Below are 24,804 nucleotides of genomic sequence, written 5' to 3'. Positions count from 1 at the left end.
GCATAGATTTGCATAATATCCGAATATGCTAATTTATATACGCAGATGCAAACGTCAAAATCATGGCTATCATTGAAATGGAAAGACCATATATCACAGCATAATGGGGAAGGACTGTGGTCAGGTGACTTGTGTTTGCCTTTTCCACATTCTGCTACCAGGGAATGAACAGTGGGTGGATAACTTGAAGGCCCCTGTTGGTCTCCTTTCTTAGGATTCTTCATTTGTAAAATAGATGTGGATGTAAAACAGCCCTTTGAATAGAGGCCAAGCCTCAGTAAAAGTAGGACACATGGCCAGGATACATGCAGATTAGCTGGGTCACACCTGCACCTGTCTCTCCCCACCCTTGCTAAATCTGAAAACCTCCTGCACCCTATTTCAGCAACCATCTTCCCAGGCTGACTCACACTGGAATTTCTCCTTCACCTCCGTGCCGCACAGACAAGCGATGCCCGTCTTGAAGGAGAGGGCCCGCATCTTCCCACTGCGTCCACTGGAAGGCAAAAGGCGCACGGTGAGAAACTGGTCCCTTCTCTGCTTGGTTTACAAATGCTCCATCTTGGGCTGGCATGGATGGCTCTGTAGTGGTGTCCTTCAAACACTGCCAATAAAATGAATCTAATCGGGCCTTAGAGCAGGCCTGTACCACTTGGGTCCGAGCTGACTGCCGCCCACGCAGCTCAATAAACTTGCCTTTTCTGCCTGCAATTGCAACTGCAAGGACAGGGAGGTTGTCATGCACCCGGCAGGCTGCACTGTACAGCTGGTGCTCCGCTTGGTAGGCCTGCCCGAGAAGGACAGGTGTTTTCCTTGCATAAGAACGTAACTTAGCACCAAGGGTCCAACTGGTCCAGCATTCTGTTCATACAGTGGCCAACCAGCTGCCCGCAGGAAACCCACAGGCAGGACATGAGTGAAACAGCACTCTCCAGCCCATGTTCCCTAGCAACTGGTGTACATAGGCACACTGCCTCCTGATACTGGAGGTAGCATAGAGCCATCAGGACTCGTAGTCGTTGATGGTCTTCTCCTCCAGGAATTTGTCCAATCCCCTTTTGAAGCCATCCAAACTGGTGGCCCTCATTACAGCTTGTGGTAGTGAATTCCATAGTTCAACTATGCAGTGTGTGAAGAATTCTTTCCTTTTATCTGTTCTGAATCTCCCATCGATCAGCTTTTGGGATGACCCCAGGTTCTTGTATTATGAGAGAGGAAGAAAAATGTCTCCCTATCCACTTGCAATGCCACCTTAATGCCAGCAGGACCACTTCCCAGTTTCCACTGATGGGAGACTCCATGGACCACAGAATTATAGAAATTTAGAGTTGTAAGGGATCTTGGAGGTCATCTAGTCCAACCTCCACATCTATCTACCTATCTATCTATCTTTATTTTCTAACCTGCCTTTCTGCCAAACAAACGGTGCTCAAGGTGGCTAACCAAAAATTCCAAATTAAAAACAAAATCTTAATTAAAACATAACATAAAAACAAATACATTTTAAAAAACCAATTAAAAACATAACAATATAAGAAATAAACAGCACCAACCAATTAAAACAGGCCAGCTTATATATCAAGACCTGCCTCAGTAAAAACATCTTTGCCTGCCAGTGGAAGGATAACAAAAAGGGGGACAACCTAGCGACCTTTGGCAGGGAATTCCACAGGCTGGGAGCCCGCAACTACAGGATCCCTGAGAGATGGGCATCCAGCTTCTGCTTAAATGCTTCCTTGCAATTTCCACCCCATGGTTCTAACCCTGTCCTCAGGAGCAAGAGGGAACAAGCCTGAAGATGCAAACAAATCCAGTCCCCCAAAGTGCAAACTTCTGAGGCCCCAAAACTGCAGCCTTTATGGAACATCCATATTTAGAGGCAGTCTACTTGCAATTATCAGATGGTGCACATCTCCATTATGCTCTGCTTGCGAGCTTCCTAAAACAGCCTTCCCCAACCTGGTGCCCTCTAAATGTTTTGAATTACAACTGCCAGCATTCCTCGCTGGGGTGAGTTGAAATCCAAAACATCTGGGGAGTAGGGAGCACAAGGTTGGGGAAGGCTTTCTTAAAGACATCCTTTGTCAGAGACAGAGAGCTGGGCTGGGCTGGTATAGCAAGCTTCTTATTATTTAATTTAATTTATGAAATTTATATACCACCCAAATAGCAAATGTCCTCGGGGTGGTTTACAGTCATGAAAACGCCAAAAATAACCACCAAAACAATAAATACAACAATGAAAACATCAATATATAAAAATATTAAAACGATAAAAATACTATGAATATTGAAGAGCCAGAAATAAAGTTAATAATCAAAGCAACAGATGAAAGATTAAGTGCCTGCTGGAAGGTCTTAATCTGGCGTGTAAATGTATACAGTGAAGGTGCCAGGTGGATTTCCCTGGGAAGGGCATTCCAAAGACAAGGGGCCACTACAAAGAGGGCTCTTTCCCTTGTAGTCACCTGTTGCACCATTGAGGGTGACAACACCCAGAGAAGAGCCTCCAAAGATTATTTTAGCAATCAGACAGGAACATATGGAACTGTGAAGGTTTGAGGCCTATAGAGGCAAGGGAAAAATGGTCAGACTTAGAAGCCTGGTTTTTTGTTTTTGTTTGGAGGGGTTATCCCTGAGAGGAGAAGTTTCATTTCCCTAGTTAGGTTTCATTTCTTCAGGTTTGAAACAGTACTTTTGGTTTTGAGGGAGGAGGGTATATATAGAGCACGAGACAGCCAGTAAGAGCAGAGTCGGGGAAACCAGAGCCTGAAGTGGGAGCAGGAAGACGCAGCCTAGAGAAGTCTAATTACAGCCAGGGCAGGTACTTGGGTTTTGCAACTTTTATTTTCATCATCATCATTTCTATACCACCCAATAGCTGAAGCTCTCTGGGCAGTTTACAAAGATTAATGCATTTTGTATCACTCAGCTCTATTGTGTAAATACTGTTAGTTCTGAGCTGCTTGTTTTTATTTATCAGTAAACTGTTGTGGTTAAACCCTGCATCTAGAGTGTCAGTCACACCATGTCTACAGGCTAAACCTCGCATTATTGGAATGGGGAAGGTAAAAGAAGGCAGGTGGGACTCTTAAGGAGGCAAGAGATCCTTAAGAAATTGCTCAGGGGAACCCTGACAGGAACATACATGGGAACTCATTGGTATGGATGCTTGTACAAATACCTGTCAAAAACGTTGAGCAGCCAATTGAGGGTCATGTCGACACAGAGGGGGACGTTCACTAGGATGCCTCGTTCCTCCTCAAGCCGCTCGTACAGAGCGGTCAAGCAGTGGATCACCTCCACCACGTCCATCACGTGGTCGCTGGGCTGCAGCTCGTGTTCACTGAAGACCTCCAAGGCTGTTGGTAGCGTCACCATGTCCACTGTGTGGCCCAGAGACAAGGGAGGACAAAAACACAAATGGAACGTTGTGGAAGATGAAAGCAAGGAAGAAAAAGAAAGAAAGAAAGAAAGAAAGAAAGAAAGAAAGAAAGAAAGAAAGAAAGAAAGAAAGAAAGGAGCCACCACATATCCGTCACAAGAAACCAGGAAGGTTTTGTTTTTTGGGGTGTACTCTTGTGATAAACAGGACTAAAATTTAAAAAGCATGAAACCCCTTAAAGCCAGGCATGAAAACAGTACAGGGCACAGAAAAAGGGTACCTTCCACGATATCAAGTGAGGAATAGGGGACACCCCTTCCTTTTGGCAATCAGTTCCATGTGCTTCAAGCTTCCAGTTCGTAATTACAATGGTTCTGGGGAGAGGATGGACGTTGTGGTTTCTTAGCAAGTGTAGGACACATGGGTGCTTCCAGGCAAGGCTTTTATTTATTGTATTATTATTACATTTATATCCAGCCTTTTTTCCTCTTGCAAGGAACCCAAGGAAGCTCACATGGTCACTCTCCTCTCCATTTTATCCTCGCGGCAACCCTTTGAGGTAGGTTAGGGTGAAGGTCAGTGACTGGCCCAAAGTCACCCAGTGAGCTTCATGGCCGAGTGGGGACCAGAACCCGGATCTCCTGAGTCCCAGTCCAGCATTCTAACCACTACACCACACTGGCTCTCTTTTATTGTGTAATTGTCCTGCCTCATTCAAAGAACTTCAGTGGGGACTCCAGACGGTGACGTCTTCTGTTTGCAGTCTTCCCGTGCTTTCCCACTGCTTCTTCCATCTTTTTTCTTACCACCCAAACACTGTTAAAGCAAGGGTGCACAACCCCTTTCAGCCCGAGTGCCAAATTCCCTTCTGGAGAAGCTTTTGAGGGCTGCGTTTCAGTGGTGGGCAGAGACTAAAGCAAAAGGGGAGGAGCGGGGGGAAGCATATTTTAGCTTAAAGTTCTTCCTGCCAGTAACTGGCAGTAACTAACCCTTAGGAGAGGTATACCAACCTTTCAGAATGGGGGGAAGGGAATTGCACAAAAGCCAGAAACCACCAAACTATTGGTAGTTGGGGGGAAGGGGGTGGGCCCAGGGATGGGGGTGTGGTTTTCTGGGAGGGCCACATTGGGCCCCCAGGCTTGAGGTTCTGCAGCCCTGCATTAAGGAGAGAAAGACAGAATAGCAGCACAATATATTTGGATTAGGAGCGCTAGGAGCCCCCCGTCTGGGTGCACCCAATGTTTCTGTTCACTTCTGGGACCTGCATCTTACGATAGCCTGACAAGTGCTGTGGGCTTCCTCCTCCACTCTTCCTCTGCCCTGAATAAAAATCAAAAGCCCAACTGATAACCATCAGACATATAAGGCAGCTTTCCCCAACCTAGTCCTGTCCAGATGTTTTGGACTTATCATAGAATAGTAGGGTCGGAAGGGACCTATAAGACCATCAAGTCCGACTTCAACTCCTGTAAGTTGCAGCCAGCATGGCCAATGGTCAGGGATTCTGGGAGCTGTAGTCCAAAACAACTGGAGGGCCCCAGGTTGGGGAAGGCTGATCTTCTTCATGTAGGAAAGGGTGCTTATACCTCCTTGCTAGAAACTAGCCTTGGAGCAATACCTCCCTTCTGGGTTCTCTCTTCCATGGGGCTGCATAACAGCAGACCTGTGGCAGAAGCTTTCTTCATCAAGATCAGATAAACTACCAGGTAAACAAATGGTGGATCCTGTAGCTACCTCAAGAAAAAAAAAAGGTTCAAGCCCTGAGGCCTTGAAACAAGCAGGTCTGGAATTGGGGGTGTGGGGTGGTAGAGGGAAGTCTCCTACTGAAGGACAACAGGCACAACATCCTTTGCATAGCCCTGCCTCGAAACCAGGGGGAGAAGTAACCCTGTCTTTGATAATATCCACCACTGAAGGAGAACTCATTCACACAATCTCTGACCCAGAAATATTGTGTGCATGATGGGGCAGCTCCTCACCAGAACGTTGGCATAGGGCTTCACCACACCAGGCCTTTTATCCTGCAACTTACTGGGGCTTCTGCTTCTGAATTCTTCGCGGAATTAAGATTGGCTCCTTACACAGGCTGACATGGGCTGTTTGGGGGGGACTGTCTTTCTCAGCAAGTTCTCAGAGAGTTCTATGTTTCATTTTACAGCCGCTAGATGGCACTGTGGTTATAGCGCAACTGCGCAATTTCACACAGCCATTAAATCAGATTTTCATTTATTACTGCATTACTTCTGATCTTTAAAAAAGTGGGATAAAGGTAAAAAAGCATGGGAGATACCCTGGAGGTTGACGACGTTGTGTAAAGGACCCGCAAACTTCCATGACTGACCAATCACAAGCGTGCAATAAAAGCCTCATGTAGAAATGCCCTTCATATGTGAAGCAAGCACAGACGCATATAATCTCAATGTATGATGTGCCAGATTTCTGTGATCCTTCCACCCTTCTTTTGTGGAATTTGAGTGTACAGGCGTGCACCCTTATCAAATAAATATCAATAAAGATCAGTTTATATTTATATTCAGTGGGAATATACTGCTCTTCTGTGTATAATAGCCTTCCCTAATCTGGTGCCCTCCAGATGTGTTGGATTACAACTCCCAGCATGCCCTAACCACATCTGGAAGGCAAGGCTGACGTACAGTGCATTTCCAGTTGAGAGATGGTGCAAACTGGCCCTACTTATTTCCCAATGGAGGAGACAATGTGACTGTAGAGGCACAGGAAGCAGGAAGGAATCTGGGGCTTACATCGCAAGGCCTTCTGCACACGGCGCAATTTCATGGCTGTACGATAAGCAGAAAACTTGATGTTGTTCAGGTCAGCTGAGAAAAAAGGGAGAGATGGAGAAATGAAACCATAGAATTGCATCCTGTATAGCAGGGACTGAAAACATGGGGCCTTCCAGATGTTGCTGGACTATGACTCCCATCATCCCAAGCCTTGGCCACACTGGCTGGGGCTGATGGGAGTTGGATTCCCACATGTGGAGAGACACAGGTTCCCCACGCCTGCTATTTAGCCGGCATAACATATCCAGTGGTGGCAGTGCCGCTGGGGAATCTTCTCCTTGGGGAAGTCTGCCAAGCACTCTCCCCGGTTTGTTTAGACAGGCTCTAAAACCTCTTTTGTTTTCAAAGGCTTTTTACTGTTTTTATGGTGGCTCTTTGGATTTTTATGCTGATGTATGTTAGCTCGTATGTCCTGTAGGAACTTGGAAGGGTACTAAAGCTGTTCTTACCTAGGGTTTGATACAACTCGGTCATCTTGGGATGGTCCCAGCACGTTGTCTGTGCCTGGTGGCTGAAAAAAAAGAACCAGGGGTGGGAGGCATGAAGCAGGAGGTAGCCGCTCATACTTACATGTTATTTATGTATAACCTGGGTTATTGTGCAGTTTAAAAGTATAATGAAGAAATACGCTTCTATTTTTCAGACTTGTGTATAGGTGGAAGTGTGCACATCTCAATGAGCATAATAAAAGTATATAATAAATAATAAAAGTAGATAATAAAAGTATATTAAAAGTATATAATAGAAGTATAGTAAATAAATAAATATACCTATATTTTCCAGACTTGTGTATAGGTGGAAGTGTGCACATCTCATTGAGACCTGGGGATTGGGGGGAGGAAAGTCCAGGAAAATCCCACCAGTCCAGTGATGTGCAGAGGGTGTGGGCAGGGCTGAATGCTCAAATTTGGTGATGTGCAGAAAGCAAAGCACAAGAGGGGTGCAAGACCAGCTTGGAATATAAGCAACATAAGGATTCAGAAATGCGGATGACTTGGAGAGTCTGGGCTCCTCTAGCGTCCCACGAGGAACATGGCAAATCTTAGTGATTGTAACAGGAAAAAAAAATTGTGGGTAAGAAAGATAGATATACGGCAACGGGATGCAAGACCGCCAACAGTAACAATGGACAGGTAACAAGACCGGATATGCCTGGACACTCACTTGATGTAGTATGGGACTTTATTGGGAGAAATTGCTCGTTCCCAGGGGACCTGGACTGAGGCTGCAAGGAAAAAGCAGGAAAGAGACAATTGAAAGACAAGCTGGTATGTATCTCACGTACGATCTGGCTGTGGCTATTTACCAGCAATGACTCTTTTTCCCCTTATCCTTGGTCCTGGAAAAATCTCTGCCTCTCTTTTGCCCCCAGTTTTGTGGAACACCTTGTTAATATTTTGCAAGCGCGAGCAGTCATACTGCATGATTCAGCTCCGGGCAGGTCTGCGTGTGCCTGCATCTCCTGTGTCTAGCACACATCCATGTGAACACACACGCATGAATCGGAAGGTACCATGCAGTGCTCAGCCTGCCATTTCTCAAATTGCTGAGATATACTTGAACCACTGATAATATCATAGTACAATTAGATCTTGTGGGTTTTTTTTTTTTAGTAGACCTTTACTCAAATCACTTTCTTGATTTCAAATCAGTAGATCAGGCTTCCCCAACCTGGTGTCATGCAGAGCCCACAACTCCCATCATCTTTAGTCAATATGGCCATTGTGCTGGCTGGGGATGGGATGGTGGGAGTTGTAGTCCAGTGCAAGGCACTCGGTAGGGGAAGGCTGCAGTAGATGATGCAGCTATTGCAGAGTAAATGAACACAACATAGCGATGAAGTCAAACTATGGAATTCACTTGCACAAGATGTGGGGATGGCCACTATCTTGGATGGCTTTAAAAGGGGACTAGACAAATTCATGGAGGATATCAATCAATGGCTACTAGTCCTGACAGCTATATAGTACCTCCAGCATCAAGGATACTATGCCTCTGAATACCAGTTGCTGGGAACTCAAGCACGAGGGTGCTATTACATTTGTGCCCTGCTGGTGGGCTTCCCATTGGGGCATCTGGTTAGCCACTGTGGGAACAGAATGCTGGACTAGGTAGCCCTTTGGTCTGAACCAGCAGGGCTCTTCTGATGTTCACGAGGGCCTTTGACGAGGTGTAATAGGGGGGTCCGTGTGGCTCACAAACTGACCTTTACTCTGAGAACAGAGCTGTTACAAATGGGACACTTTGCAGGATGGACTGCTTTGATTCAGGTTCCAACCAAGCATAACTGCTGCCTTCTTCCAGGATGCTCCATTTCATTCCCCACCCAGGTTCCCAGGTTTCCCCCCTCTCAGCAGTTGGCCAGCACTCCGTGTCCACTGAGCATATTCATTCCTCACTGGTCGGTTGGTTGGTTTCCCCACTACAGATCTTCATACTTCCAGCACCTTCTTCTCATGTGTTGATGGTGCCATTTTGGCTACATAAGGAGCAGCACTTGTAGAACCGAATACACTACTACCAACAGTGGTCAGAAGTGCAGGAGCACGTCATAGCAGTCCCCAAAGCCACACACCCCAAGGAGAGTCCCGACATTCAGGCAGCTGTGTCGCTCCATACCAACAAACCAGTTCCAGCAGTTCTCATCTCCCACCAGGAGCAGGTCTTTTGTCAAGCTCTTGGGTTGCAATTGCTCAATCAAGCACAAGCCGCCCCAAAATATTTTGCATTGCAAATGGCAGCAGTATACTGTTGCTGGGAAAATTCATTTCCGCCCAGCTACTGTGAGTAAGGATGTGAGAACCCACCCCAGTTTGGGTTCTCCAGGTGCCTGCGAAAGTGCCCCCCCTGCTCACCTTCTCAGGCCCACACTTGGGCCGCCCACGAGCTTGGAGAGTTGCCCGGACTCAGCGTGATCCTGTCTGGTGAGCACCTGCCATTTTCCCGCCTTTGTTGTCTGTGCAAAAAAGAAGTTTTTAAAAATGTGCATATTTAAATATGTGCAGTTTACGGCCAGGAAAGCTTAATATGTGCAATATTAGAGGCATTATACCTCTAATATTGTGCACATTAAGCTTTCCTGGCCCCAAACCACACAATATGCAAATTTTTAAAAACTTCCTTTTTGCGCAGACAGCAAAGGTGGGAAAATGGCGGGTGTTCACCAGACAGGATCACGCTGAGTCTGGGAGGGTGCGAGCAGGGTGCGAGCAAGGACAGCATCTTGGCAGGCGCAGTCCGGGGGTCACGGGTGGGGGGGGCAATGAGCTCCCAGTCCCAGTCGGGCACCCGTGACATCACTAACTGTGAGGTTTGCAGCTAAGCTCAGACCAAACAGGGAATTGTGGGGGCGGGGGCAGATGACGTCAGTGTCCCTGCTAATAAAAAACCTGCCCATGCTACATCCAGGTGAGTCCTGGATCCACTACATCACTGGCTACTGGTATATGCAAGTGGGACCTGCCTGCAAAAATATGTTGATTAAAGGCGCCCCCAACACACAAAGACAGGAAGGCTGTGTCACAGTGGGCAGAGAATCCTGTCTGAGCAGGAGAGCTTGGAAGGTGTGGATTGGGCTGGCTGTCAGCTGATCCAGTCTGCACCTTCAAAGATGTCCCTCCTTGTCCTCTTCCTCCCCTCTTGCCAAGCTAAGACTGCTGAAGCCCCCTCCATCTTGCATCATGCTTGCAAAATAGGTTTTGGAAGACTTCCACGTGAACCTTGGTTTTTTAATGGTATTAGGCCTGGATGAAGGCCTCCTTCAGCAAAGGAGATCGTTACCTTGTCGTGGTGCTGGAGCTTGAGCACCTCAATGACGTCATGAGCTAAACCGTGAAGGGACACCCAAGACGGGAAGCTCATGGCAGAGAGGTCAGACTAAATACGATCCCTGGGGAAGGAAACGGCAACCCACCCCAGTATTCTTGCCATGAAAACTAAATGGATCAGTACAACCAGAGATATGTCGGTATACCATTGGAAGATGGGACTCCCAGGTCGGGAGATGGTCAAAATGCTACTGGGGAGGACCAGAGGATAAGTTCAACTACCCCCAGATGTGATGACGCAGCTAGCTCAAAGCCGAAAGGACGGCTAGCAGCCGATGGTGCTGGCGGTGAACGACGAATCCGATGTTCTAAGGATCAACACACCATAGGAACCTGGAATGTAAGATCTATGAGCCAGGGCAAATTGGATGTGGTTATTGGGGAGATGTCAAGATTAAATATAGACATTTTGGGTGTCAGTGAACTGAAATGGACTGGAATGGGCCATTTCACATCAAATGACCACCAGATCTACTACTGTGGACAGGAGGACCACAGAAGAAATGGAGAAGCCTTCATAATTAATAATAAAGTGGCTAAAGCAGTGCTTGGATACAATCCAAAAAATGACAGAATGATCTCAATTCGAATTCAGGGTAAGCCATTTAACATCACAGTGATCCAAATATACGCCCCAACCACAGATGCTGAAAAAGCAGAAGTAGATCAGTTCTATGAGGATCTGCAGCACCTACTGGATAGTACGCCAAACAAAGATATTATTTTCATTACAGGAGACTGGAATGCTAAGGTGGGTAGTCAAACGACACCTGGAATTACAGGCAAGCATGGTCTGGGAGAACAAAATGAAGCAGGACATAGGCTGATAGAATTTTGCCAAGGCAACTCACTGTGCATAACAAACACTCTCTTCCAACAACCTAAGAGACGACTTTATACATGGACTTCACCAGACGGTCAACACTGAAATCAGATTGACGTTTGTAGCCAAAGGTGGCGGACATCTATGCAGTCGGTAAAAACAAGACCTGGAGCTGATTGTAGTTCAGATCACGAACTTCTTATTGCACAATTTAGAATCAGACTAAAGAGAATAGGGAAGACCCACAGATCAGTTAGATATGAGCTCACTAATATTCCTCATGAATATGCAGTGGAGGTGAAGAATAGATTTAAGGGACTAGATTTAGTAGATAGGGTCCCGGAAGAACTATGGACAGAAGTTCGCAACATTGTTCAAGAGGCGGCAACAAAAAACATCCCAAAGAAGAAGAAAACCAAGAAGACAAGATGGCTGTCTGCTGAGACACTGGAAGCAGCCCAAGAAAGAAGGAAAGCAAAAGGCAACAGTGATAGGGGGGATATGCCCAATTAAATGCAAAATTCCAGAGGTTAGCCAGAAGAAATAAGGAATTATTTTTAAACAAGCAATGTGCAGAAGCGGAAGAAGATAATAGAATAGGAAGGACAAGAGACCTCTTCCAGAAAATTAGAAACATCGGAGGTAAATTCCAGGCAAAAATGGGTATGATCAAAAACAAAGATGGCAAGGACCTAACAGAAGCAGAAGAGATCAAGAAAAGGTGGAAAGAATATATGGAAGATCTGTATAGGAAGGATAATAATATCGGGGATAGATTTGACGGTGTGGTCAGTGAGCTAGAGCCAGACATCCTGAAGAGTGAGGTGGAATGGGCCTTAAGAAGCATTGCTAATAACAAGGCAGCAGGAGATGACGGTATCCCAGCTGAACTGTTTAAAATCTTGCAAGATGATGCTGTCAAGGTGATGCATGCCATATGCCAGCAAATTTGGAAAACACAAGAATGGCCACCAGATTGGAAAAGATCAACTTATATCCCCATACCAAAAAAGGGAAGCACCAAAGAATTTTCAAACTATCAAACAGTGGCACTTATTTCACATGCCAGTAAGGTAATGCTCAAGATCTTGCAAGGTAGACTCCAGCAATTCATGGAACGAGAATTGCCAGATGTACAAGCTGGGTTTAGAAAAGGCAGAGGAACTAGAGACCAAATTGCCAATATCCGCTGGATAATGGAGAAAGCCAGGGAGTTTCAGAAAAACATCTATTTCCGTTTTATTGACTATTCTAAAGCCTTTGACTGTGTGGATCATAACAAATTGTGGCAAGTTCTTGGTGGTATGGGGATACCAAGTCATCTTGTCTGCCTCCTGAGGAATCTGTATAACGACCAAGTAGCAACGGTAAGAACAGACCACAGATCAACGGACTGGTTTAAGATTGGGAAAGGAGTATGGCAGGGTTGTATACTCTCACCTACCTATTCAACCTGTACGCAGAACACATCATGTGACGTGCTGGGCTTGATGAAGCCAAGGCTGGAGTTAAAATTGCTGGAAGAAACATTAACAATCTCCGATATGCAGATGATACCACTTTGATGGCTGAAAGCGAGGAGGAGCTGAGGAACCTCATGACGAAGGTGAAAGAAGACAGTGCAAAAGCTGGGTTGCAGTTAAACCTCAAAAAAACCAAGATTATGGCAACCAGCTTGACTGATAACTGGAAAATAGAGGGAGAAAACGTGGAGGCAGTGACAGACTTTGTCTTTCTAGGCGCGAAGATTACTGCAGACGCTGACTGCAGCCAGGAAATCAGAAGACGTTTACTTCTTGGGAGGAGAGCAATGACAAATCTTGATAAAATAGTGAAGAGCAGAGACATCACACTGACAACAAAGGTTCGCATAGTTAAAGCAATGGTATTCCCTGTAGTAACCTATGTCTGTGTGAGCTGGACCATCAGGAAGGCTGAGCGAAGGAAGATAGATGCTTTTGAACTGTGGTGCTGGAGGAAAATTCTGAGAGTGTCTTGGACTGCAAGAAGATCAAACCAGTCCATGCTCCAGGAAAGAAAGCCAGACTGTTCACTTGAGGGGATGATATTAAAGGCAAAACTGAAGTACTTTGGCCACATAATGAGAAGACAGGATACCCTGGAGAAGATGCTGATGCTAGGGAAAGTGGAAGGCAAAAGGAAGGGGGGCTGACCAAGGGCAAGATGGATGGATGATATTCTGGAGGGGACAGACTCGACCTTGGGGGAGCAGGGGGTGGCGACAGCCGACAGGAAGCTCTGGCATGGGCTGGTCCATGAAGTCACGAAGAGTCGGAAGCGACTGAATGAATAAACAACAACAAGGCCTGGATGAGTCAGGCAGGTTGGGAGACATGCACAGTTGTATTTTAGCCTCGGGGAGGGGGGGGCTTCTATGTGGGCTTTTCCAACAGGATTTTTTTTGTACTACTGCAGACCTCACGGCTCAGCCAAGCTTGCTGACACTTCCCCTCTTGTGAGGGTTGGTGCTGTTTTTGCTATGTAAGCCTTGGCACTCTAGCCTGAAAATCAGAAATAGAGGGAATGATGGTAAGCATTTTTTTGTTTTCTGTGAAATAATGGAGGGTAAGATCTTGTGATCCTGTTTCTGCTGCCTGCTCTACAGATGCAGCAGAATAAGGTGGGGATGAGATGGCAGAATGGACAGTACCAACACCATTTTTGAAGGGGTAGTGCTGTTAATGTCTTTGCTCATAGAAAACTAGCTCAGCATGCAGTGGGTGGGGTTAAATTCTTCTCCCTGATGAGCTAGTGCATGTTTTTTTTACTTGCAGGGAGATTTTTAAAAAAAATGTGGGAGAACATTCAAAATGGCATCTCCCCTCTTGCAGCCTGCAGTGGTATTGTCTACTCTACCGTATCAGGATTCTATTATCTCATCCCACTGCATGTTCAGTCAAGGCCTGAAACACATGCAGCAGTCCCTTCAGATAAAAATATCATTCACATACTTGAGAGAAAGTGCTGCGATCCTGGCCCGAAGTCCCGGTGGGCGTCCTGAAGGTGCTTCAGCCGGTCGTTGACGGATAACTAGGTGGAGGATGGAAACATCAGATGAAGTGGGGAAAAGGTGTAGCATTTTGCCCGTCTAGCAGAGGCTTCAGGGGGTGGGGGGGAAGGAGGCTGGGGCGGCCATAGGAAAGATCATAGGAATGCTGCCCTGGTCTCTTCCCTTCCCCCAGGAATACCCCCTTCTCCCTATCTCCATTTTATGAGCACAGAGAAGCAGCCGGTGTGGTTCTCTCTGTGCCAGCTATGAGGGAGCGCAGTTTCCTGGCTCTGCACTTGAGCTCGGAGCCAGGAAACTGAAAAACCTTATGTCTCCCAGATGCTGTCTAGGGGACATAGGATTTATCCCTAGGAAATAAAGGTGGGGCAGGGAGCCTGCCAGGTACCAACAGAGGGGTCTGCAGGCACACCGGTGTCCACAGGCACCACGCTGGAGATCCCAGCATGACGACAACAACCAGGCAGGTCTGGAACTGGGGGGAGGCTCCTCCCACCGAAGGATGCCAAGTGCAACTTCACTGGCCTAGCCCTGCCTCCAAAGCCAGTGGGAGGAGTAATCCATTCTGCACCTGAGGGATAATGGGAAATTCCCAATTTGCTCCTTGGTTCAAGGCTATGGTTGCTTGTTGGGAGGTCAACGTAGGGACATTCAGGTAATGTCCTTTGGTTCCCTTTTGTGTTAATGTATTTCTCTTTTCCTTGGAATTCCCCACCCAGCTTCCCCGACCAACTTTTTGCTCAGACTCCTCCACTAAACTGATAATTGGCTCTCTTAACCCTGTTCTCAAGGTCAGGGCCAGCTCTAGGTTTGAGGGGAACCCGGCAAAGGGTCCAATGGCGGAAGCCCTGTTGGGTTTACCTGCTGCTCGCAGAAGTGCCCTGATGGAGTTTTGCTCCAAGCTTCTTCCAGCCCTGCCCAAGATGTCTCAGTGGCCCTTCCTCACCTGCAGCTCTTTCCAGCGCGTGTTGATCTGCTCCAGGGCACGAGAGTTCTCCATGGAGAGGTGCACGTCGGAGATAGCGAGCTGATGCGCGAGGTCATTCATGAGCTTCACTCCATCCTTCACAGGGGAGAGCTCCTCTTTGAATAGCTGGAGAGCCACCCCATCCCAAAGGAAAAGCAGCAGGATGGAAGCAAAGACAGGAGGGGAGGGAGAAACAAACCAACAATCCATGAGCTTTATTCTTTCATCATCTGGAAAAACAGGCAAAGGGGGACTGACTGAACCCAACCACCGATGTTGGAACTGATGGCAGAGGTCAGTCAAAAACATGTGATCCAGACCTTTTACCGCCTACAGCAAGGGTGGGCAAAGTCTGGGGGTTGGGGGCTGCATTGGCAACTTTGGAACCCTGCAGGGGCCACTCCCCTCCCCCACCAGACTTGGCCACCACTGCTGAATTTGCAGTGGTTCTGTTGAAAAGAAGGTGGGAAGGGAGCACACGCCTTGTTACCCAGCAGAATAGGGCTTCTGACAGCCCACCAAACAGGTGGGACATCAGGAGCCCCATTCTGCAGAGAAACAGGACACATGAAGGAGCCATCCCCATGCCTCCCCTCCCATTTCTCTGTAGAATCAGTGATGCCCTGTTTCTGAGGAGAACTGTGCTCTCGATAGCCCCCCAAAGGAGCCCAGTTCTGCCCATAAACAAGGCAGAATCACTGCAACTTCAGTGGCAAGGGCAATGGTGAGACCAGGGGCCTGCAAGCTGCACGTTGCCTACCCCTGACCTATAGAAATGGGATGTTTAGCCAAGCTACACATGGCATTAATCATGTAGCTCCATCTTTAAGTGCAAGGGTCCTTTTACACCAGGGGTTCAGAACCGCAGGCCCAGGGGCCAAATTTGGCCCACTTAGGGTCCCAGTCCAGCCCTTCGGGGTTCCTCAGATGGCCATGCCCCCTTCCCCAGGCTCCACCTCTTTCTAGCATATCTTGCTGGTATTTTTCTTATTTCTGACCATGTCAACTAGGGATATATGGACTGTGTAAAATCCGTTCTGTCTGTGTTTCGCGGATTGTCAGGCACCTTTTGTTTGGTTGCCCACCTATCCACGGAATCAGATTTTTTGTTTCTGAATTTGCACAAACGTGCACGTGCAAGTGTGCAAATGCACAAATTCCTCTCAAATGCGCATTTTCATGCTTTAGGCTATGGGGGAAATGCACATTTTTGGCTGGATTTTTTGGGGGCATATTTTTCTACGATTAAATTTGTGCAAAATTCAGGCAAGTCAGAAAAGCAGTCTGCAACTCCACAGAATCCGCCCAACAGGGGAAAAGCTGGTCCTCTGCGGAATCCGTGGTCTGGATTCATGAAAATCTGAACTCATTTGGTTCCATGGTGGATTTCTCCAACATCCCTAGTTCCGACCACTGGAATGTGGCCTGAGAGCTTCTTGGAAATGGAATTCAACTGTAAGAGATGCTGTATCCCTGTTTTAGATAAATTGTCAGTGGGAGGCATCTACATTGCCCCCCCCCCCACCGCCTGTGGGTCTGATCTGGATTGGGGGTCTGATGCCTGCAATTGCATTGCCAAAACATTTCCCCCCCTCCAGTTTGCATCGAAAGAAATGGTGTAGGCTGATCCAGACCAGGCCCAGAGCAGGAGGTATAGGGTTAAAGCTCCTCCCCATGATAGGGCCCTGATCCAGAAACTAAGTCCACAGGAATATTAAGACTGAAACAAGTTGAAAACCATGCCACACTCTAGAACATATTTTCCCTCCCTTTAAATTGTTGTTTGAATATCTAATCTGGGGAAGAATTCTGTGCAATTCAAAAGCTTGCAGGCTGTATTGTTTACCAACTTTGTGCATTCTAACAGACTGCGTATCCTCATGGAGATACAGGGTTCCTGTGCAGTTATCAGGCACCATGACTCAGCTATGTCTCCATCTCCCCTTCTAGGCCATGTGGGTAAGTCCAGGATGAAGCCATAGACAAAAGCTACCTTGGTGGCCTGGATGTGCTCCGGCAAAGAGTCGATGAAGAGGTCTCCAATAGGTTCCCACGTCTCTCGCACACTTTCAGCTTGGCTGAGGGTGGTGCTGAGCTCCTCCATGGTGCCCTTGATCTCCAGCAGCTGCTCCAGGGTCCTCTCAATGTGGCGGTGCTGGTCAACGCAGCGCGCGGTGAGTTTCTCCCATAGCTCACTAGCCACGGTTGCCTGTTTCCACACAAAACGGCTGATGTTCTGGATCCGGTGTCTCGGGGAGACATCTAGAAACCGAGCAGCAACAAGAATGAGGACAGCTGAGTAAGGACAACTGGTCAAGCACCAGGAGGTGCAACTTCATCAGGAGCAGGAGGAGGAAAGAAGCATGGTCTTCGGGAAGCCAGAGGAGAGGCGGAGAAATGGAAGAGCAGAAAAGGCAAGTATGCATAGGAAGATAAGGAGGGAGGAGGAGATGGGCAAAGTAAAAGGGCAAAGAAAAGGCAAGTCATCATAGGAAAGAAAAGATGGGCAAAGAAAAGATGGGCAAAGAGATGGATAAAGAAAAGGCCATCATAGGAAGATAAGGAGGGAGGAGGAGATGGGCAAAGTAAAAGGGCAAAGAAAAGGCAAGTCATCATAGGAAAGAAAAGATGGGCAAAGAAAAGATGGGCAAAGAGATGGATAAAGAAAAGGCCATCATAGGAAGATAAGGAGGGAGGAGGAGATGGGCAAAGTAAAAGGGCAAAGAAAAGGCAAGTCATCATAGGAAAGAAAAGATGGGCAAAGAAAAGATGGGCAAAGAGATGGATAAAGAAAAGGCTATCATAGGAAGATAAGGAGGGAGGAGGAGATGGGCAAAGAAGGAAATGAAACAGGGATGCCTCCCGTGTGGTCTCAGAACAGATACCACAGGTCAGCCTTCCCCAACCTGGTGCCCTCCAGATGTTTTGGACCACACCTCCCATCATCCCTCACCCATGTGGGCAAAGCCTGAAGGGAGTTGTAGTCCAAAACATCTGGAGGGTAGCAGGGAAGGCTGCCACAGATATGTACACTTCCTTCTTGCTGATGGTGGACAGACTTGGATGACACAGAGGCGGGGAGGGACCTTATCTTAGTGGTAGAGCACCTGCTTTGCATGCAGAAGGTCCCAAGTTTAGTCCCTGGCATCTCTCCAAGATTGGCAGAAGTACAAAAAACAAAACCTAATGGGAGGAAAAACCTCCAAACAGCCCAGTGAGGATTAAGGATGCTTGGTGGTCACGGGATGCTGACTGACTGTTATAGGGTGAATGGAATGGAATGGAATATCCTGGAGAAATCATGGCTGGCTGGCTGTCTACCTGAACAGGAGCAGTCCATGCTGTAACATTTTGTTACAGGCCCCACTTATAGTAAGTACCAGTAAATCCTGATACTATGAACAACTAAAAAGTCTCTCTTTCTATAGCAGGGGTGCAGAACCTCTTTCAGCCCAAGGCCCGAATTCCGTTTTGAAGAAGGTATCAGAGGCCACCTTCCAGTGGTAAGTAGGGCCGAAGAGAAAAGGGGTGGTGCCAAAATAACAAAAAACACTAGCATATTTTAGCATAAATCTCTTACTGCCAGTAACTAAGCCTTAGGAGAGGCATTCCAACCTTTGAGAATGGGGAAAAACTGCTCAAACGCCAAAAAACTACCAAATGATTTGTGTTTGGAGAAGGAGGGTGGGGACAGGGAAAGAGGGTGGGGCCATCCGGGGAACCCCAGGTGGGCTGGATTTGGCCCCCAGGCCTGAAGTTCTGCAACCCTGTTTTATAGTCTCCTGTTTTCTGTAACTGTCCTCCAGTTAACTCCTCTTTCCTAAATGACCTCCGAATTCTAACTGAATGACTCTCCCAGTTGCCTTGGGATGCTCCTTTCCATCCTGTGCAGCTTTTTATCACCATTTTAAAACGACTTTCGGGGCACCGTCTGCAAACAGGGTTCACCTCTATGATATCCTTCTGAAGGTCAGGAGTATATTATCCTCTGTTACGCTCATGGAGAATCCAGGGCACAGAGGGATTATGGGATTTCTCCAAGGTAACAAGGCAGGCTGGAGAGCCAGCAAGCAATTAAATAAACGCTGTCCATTGGCCCGGCAGCCCTTGGTGGCTTTGACTGAGCAGGAAGGGGAAAAAACGCTGTTGGAAAATGCAAGTTGGGGCGGAAAGTGAAAGATGTGCTCAGCTGCAAACCTTTGCTGTCCGGATTTGAGTCCTCCACTTCTTCGAATGGGTGCTGAGTCAGGAAGGCTTGAGCTGACTCCAAGACCGAGTAAATGTATGGGCCCCGGGACTTCACTTCTTCCATAAATGCCTAGGTTGAGGAGAGAGAACCAAGAGAGCTAAAGTGAGCTGCAAAGCTGTTGCCTTGGCACATGACACACCATTGCTGATCCCAGGATTTGGGGGCCCTTTTGGCTCCCCTAACCTGGTGAAGGTGGGACATACAAATTGAGAATTCTCTTAGGCTGCATCTGATCTTCTTGGAAACTCTGTGCAAAATTGAAAATGGTCACATTGTTAGGGTGGTGGGCCCTCTGCTGATCGTGGGGCCCTGACAAATGCCCAGCCATGCCACACCCTGGAGCCAGGCCTGTGACTCACTGAATTTACATGCGCCACTGTAAACACAACAAGCTAGTGACACAGGGCAGTGGGGCTGATGAGTTGCCAAAGCTCTGCCCCAGGGGATACCTTTTGTTTTTTCATGAGAAGGAAAAGGCGAGTGAAGGGCTGAAAAGCCATCCATTAGATTCAGAGCAAATCCTACCCATCACTGGGATAAAAGGAAGTTAGGCAGATGGGTGACTGGAAGCAGGGCCTTCTCCATGACGGGTCCCCAGATCATGGAATGTGATTTTATTGTAGATAGTTTAAATGTGTGTATTCCAACACGAGGGCCTGTGATGACAGAGCTTATTAAGGGACAGGTCCTCCTCTACAGATGCACACAGACTCTGGAATTCCCTTCCATGGTTAGCCCAAACAGGGCCTCCAGAAGCAATATTCTGAAATGGGCAGGCTCAAGGTCAGCCCAAAACATTTTGCTGTTCAAGTCCAGAGGCACAGTACCCCTGGCTAGGGAAGTGGTTTTGGCTCCTGGGCCAGAAAATCCGCCACAGAAAATCCCAGAAGCACCTCTCCCTGGCAGTAAATATGCAATAATAATAAATTAATAGCGAACATTTTGCTGCCCTTTCATGACACCAAATGTCAACTACCTGAGACGGCCGCCACACTCTGCCTCAGGACAGGGCCGGCCCTGGGAGGAACAGCACATACCGCATGCCTCTCCTTCTCCTGCTGCGCCAGGAGGATGTCCCCACGGAGTGGCAGCTGGGCAGAGAGCTCCTCATCTTTCTGACTGAGCCAGTCTATGATCTCCTGCAGGGGTATCTGCAGCTTGCCACTGTGGTCCGAGAAGGCCTCCAGACGAGCCCTGAGAAAACAAGGGAGGGACCAAGGAAGGCAAAGGAGACTGAGACTACGGAAATAGCGAAGTCACAAAAGGATGGAAAATAAAAGGAGCAGTAAAGCGCAGTTGGCCTGCTGATGCATTTGGAAACTTGAAGATACCTCTAATCTGTAGGTAGTACAAGCAGGGGTTTGGTGCAATGTTTCAGCCAAGGCAATGGCTGAGTTCGCACATAACTCTAACCCATGGTATAGGCTTTTAAATTCTGGGCTGTGCAAACCCAGCCTCACTAACAGACCATGTTTATCATGGTTGTTTATGAACTCTGGGCTGTTTAAACCATGGGTTCTCATTATGTGTGAACCCAGAACCATGGGTTGTTCACGGGTTGTTTTGCCAGGCTAGAGGGGTGGCAGGCAAGAGCCGTAAAAATCACCCTCTCTATATGCCAGTACTACCTACAGTGCCGCAAAGGTATTTGGGATATAAGGAGGGACTGGGTGAAGGAGGGAAACAAGCAACCCAGGGACTGAGAAAACAAGCCACGGCTTGATCACTTGTCAGGCAAACCATGGGAAGGGCAACAAACCATGGGTTAAATAAACCATGGATTAGTGTTATGTGGGAACTAACAAGGCTCATGGTGACCAGGTGCCAAGGAGGATAACATTTCTGTACCTTTAATAGCTCTCCAGAGAGAACAATTTGGAAGGAGAACCAAGCTGGGGACTGACGCAGGAGGGTCCGAGCACCTTACCACCTGCACCACCACGCAGGCTAAAGGAGTTATTGGTCTTAGGGTTCATTATATGCTGCATCACCAGCTTAGCTGGACCAGGTGCCGTGAGGAACCAACAAGGGCCTGATTGGCCAAAATTCTCCTTCTGCAGGGAGCTAGCAAGAGATGGCAGCTTCTGCTTTTGGGATATATAATCCTGCGTGGCATTTCTACCTCTGCTTTAGCATCTGTCACACTGGGCTCTGCACACCAAATGAAAAACAAGGCACATTGCCCTGTATCTCCTAAGCATCTCACCGAAGGTTGTGTGATTTCTTTTTAATCTCATTCCAGCACAGATTCATCTCCAGAGGCATCTGTGGCCCAACGGCGCTGTTTGGAGGCTTTTGGTTCACACAGGATGCCGCAGCGCCATCTTGGGCTGTTTTAACCTGAGCATAAACAGAGGAAGCAGGAAGCAGCATTACTGAGGGAAAGAAGGATCAGCCGGTAGCCACAAGACAATGGGTGAGTTCGCACGGCATGACAACCCACCCTGCGAAATAAGCCACACAATGGTGGTTGCCATCAGAACAACCCATGGCAAGCCTGACAGATGATTGGGCTTACCGTGGGTTGTTTCCCCCCTCCTTCCCCCTCAGTCCTCCAGACAGCTCCCCAGGGGACTTGGTGGCAGAACCTGGCGTATCTGCTGCCAACTGCCCCTCCCTGCTCCGACCACGATCACGGTTGTGTTTAGAGCTTACAAAAATGTGCCCCAATGTTTGTGCAAAATGGGGCTGAAATTTTATTATTTTTTCGGCCCCGAGAATGTGCACAAAAGCTTTTGTAAATTTTTTTTCATTGGTCAGTTTTTCACAATTGTGGAGACATGCCTTTGCTATTGTCTTGTACGTTTCAGCTGTAAAAGGGAACAAATTGTAATTGACAAGATGGGGTAATTGATTTGTATGTTTCAGTTGTAAAAGGGAACAAGGTAATTGACAAGATGGGGGCTGCATATAGGCTAGTATGACACCCTTTGACAGCTGACAGGCTGGGCAGGGGAAGGGGACCAGATTGGCCCCTTAGCAAAGTTATCCTTATGTCCCCTGAGGGTCCCTCCATCTCTTTCACCCTCCCTGAGTCTCCCGCAAGTGATTTTAAGGGTGATCTAGGGTCCAACCCATTTTCAGAACTCCCCTTTTACTGCGAATGGTTTGCATAATGGGTTGGCAGTGCCAGGTTCAGATGACATGCCAACTCATCGTGAGTACAATAACCCCTAAAACAAGCCATGGGTTGCTAGGGTGGCTTGTTGCCCATGTACAAGCCACCCTGTGGGAATCAGCATGGGTTCACACGACAGGACAACCCACTGTGACTTGTCACCCACGATGTGTTATCGCGTCATGTGACCCCAGTCAATGGATTGAATTTTATTCTCATGTTTCCCTGTTTCCCATGGGGAGACTAGGTGGGAGGAGATTTACTGGAAATGCTTTTAAAACCCATTATTAAATAGAGGAGTCACTTGATCCAAAATATTTTAGTTGATTAATTGTCTGGGTTTAAGCTGATTAATTTATTACCTTTGCATATATATGTCCTTATGCAGAAAACTTTCTGATGAAAAAATAACATTTTATTTATTTTAAGACATGTGCTTGTTTTTAAATAATTAAGAGTGCACTCCTATGCATGTTTAGGCAGATAAAAATTCTACAACCCTACTGCTGGCTGGGAAATGCTGTGAGTTGTAGGCCTTTTTTCTGTCTAAACATGCATAGGATTGCACCTTAAGCATTTTTAACATCAACAACCAAAATATAAGGCTATGGCATTAGCTGTCATTCTACAACCAGAATTTCAAACAAGGCGCATCTTGCATTCTGTACATGCACATTTAATTACTAACTGTCTGGCCTAATTTGGCTTTTAAAACCAATATATTAGAGGAGGAGGAGAGGGTGGCAGTCATTCACATGGACTAGTGTAGTGGACAGAGTTGTCAACGAAAGAATACACTTTTTAGCAGCAGTGGATACACAGCTCAGCTGCAGAGTGCATGCTTTGCATGCAGAAGTTCCTGGTTCAATCCCGGCCATTTCAAGTTAAAAGGATCAGGTAGGGAGTGATGAGAGAGACCCTGGAGAACTGCTGTCAGAGCAGATGGACATACTCTAAAAGGGCAGCTCTCTATGCACAGAGCGAAAAGGGCAAGGCTTCAGAGCAAGTATTACACTACTAGGGGGCAGAATTTGGCTGGGCTAATCACTCCTGCATGGTCATTGGGGTGTACGAAACCCCACTTACCTTGCTCCGCTGGGGTTCGCGGGGGGAAGGGAGGCGATCCAGTCCTCCCCCCGGAATCCTCGATGGGAGGGGAGGCGATCCGGTCCTCCCCCCCAGAATCCTGCCCGGCCAGCTCCGCTCCGCGGCCAGTCCGTGGAGCCGCCAGCCAGGCCAATCCGCAGCAGGGCCTCCATCCACTGCCGGGCTGCTGCGGATGCAAATGGCATCCTGCGTAGGGGATGCCATTTGCGTCCCTATGCTAGGCCGTGATAGGCTAAGTACATATTTACGTATATATAGGCCGTGATAGGCTACGTATATATATATTGCGTCCCCTACACCATTTGCGTCCCTGCTTTAGCCGTGAGAGGGTACGTAAATATATACGTAGCCTATCACGGTCTAGTGTAGGGACACAAATGGCAGCCGCCATGCCGGCCGCCATTTGCGGCCGCAGCAGCCCAGCAGTGGACGCACCGGACGGCCGACACAAGGTAGGTCCATTTCGGGGGGTGGGGGGGGTAGTCCGTTCTGCCACGGACTCCAAGGGGCCGGATTCTTTAGAATCCAGCCTCACTGGAGTCCGTGGCAGATTTCTCCGCCATCCCTACGCATGGATTGCTCCTTTGCTTCTGTTCTGGCTCATGCGCTTTTATCAATCTTAAGAGATCTAACTTTATTTTTTACTAGAAACTCAGTGGTTCACCAACGGGCTTCTACGTTTTTCATAGCAAGAGTGAACAGTCTTAATCTCTTAATACTTAAGGCAGAGCGAATTCGTGTTCAGTGATCCTGAGCATACAAACCACATAAGGATAAGAAAAATGCCTCACTGGATCAGACCACCTAGTCCAGCGTTCTTTGCCAGAATCCCTGCAACCGGCAGACTCCAGAACAGAGGTGCAGAACGTATGGCCCTACAGGGTTCCCCAGGCCATGCCCCATTCCCCTGGCCACACCCACCCACTTCCCCCCACCCACCAATTGTTTGGTGGTTTCCTGGGTTTTGTGCAGTTTTTCCATCATTCCAGAAGGTTGCGATGCCTCTCCTAAGGTTTAGTTACAGGCAGGAATAGCTTTAAGCTAAAAGATGCTGGAATTCTGGCCCAGCCCCTTTAATTTCAGCCCTGCCCACTAATGGAATACAGCCTCCGAAATGGAAAGCAGACAAATTCCTGGAGGAGAAGGCTATCAAGGGCGACTAGTCCTGATGGCCATGTGTTACCTCTAGTATCAGAGACAGTGTGCCTATGTACACCAGTTGCTGGGCAACATGGGTGGGAGGGTGGTGTTGCACTCACATCCTGCTTGTGGGTTTCCTGGGGGCAGCTGGTCAGCCACTGTGTGACCAAAATGCTGGACTAGATGGACCCTTGGTCTGATCCAGCAGGGCTCTTCTTATGTTCTTAAAGCAGCCCTCAGGCTGAAATATGATCTGCAGCCCTGCTCTAGAAGTTTAACTGACAGACCATGTTCTCTTCTTGCCTTCCCCGCTCGCCTCCATGTCCCCACATAGCGGCCTGCAATTCCCCTTCGCT

General features: G+C 47.7%; 1 protein-coding gene across 1 annotated transcript in view; it reads right to left on the bottom strand.

Moving 5' to 3' along the window:
- Window positions 1-24,804, bottom strand: part of DRP2 (dystrophin related protein 2) — a 74,921-nt gene that overhangs the window by 19,735 nt on the left and 30,382 nt on the right. The window contains exons 3-13 of the mRNA XM_084813323.1: window positions 21,290-21,423; window positions 20,121-20,277; window positions 19,032-19,152; window positions 16,828-17,096; window positions 14,814-14,960; window positions 13,812-13,890; window positions 7,354-7,414; window positions 6,639-6,700; window positions 6,148-6,222; window positions 3,185-3,386; window positions 411-496 (exon numbers count right to left, since the gene is read on the bottom strand). Coding sequence (XP_084669449.1) covers window positions 411-496; window positions 3,185-3,386; window positions 6,148-6,222; window positions 6,639-6,700; window positions 7,354-7,414; window positions 13,812-13,890; window positions 14,814-14,960; window positions 16,828-17,096; window positions 19,032-19,152; window positions 20,121-20,277; window positions 21,290-21,423 — 1,393 coding nt within the window. The remainder of the gene's footprint in view (window positions 1-410; window positions 497-3,184; window positions 3,387-6,147; window positions 6,223-6,638; window positions 6,701-7,353; window positions 7,415-13,811; window positions 13,891-14,813; window positions 14,961-16,827; window positions 17,097-19,031; window positions 19,153-20,120; window positions 20,278-21,289; window positions 21,424-24,804) is intronic.

The sequence above is a fragment of the Heloderma suspectum genome, chromosome 9, assembly GCF_057233095.1.
Source record: "Heloderma suspectum isolate Gila_16-S chromosome 9, 16-S_ref, whole genome shotgun sequence".
Classification (NCBI taxonomy): domain Eukaryota; kingdom Metazoa; phylum Chordata; class Lepidosauria; order Squamata; family Helodermatidae; genus Heloderma; species Heloderma suspectum.
This window is presented reverse-complemented; position numbering and strand designations above follow the sequence as displayed.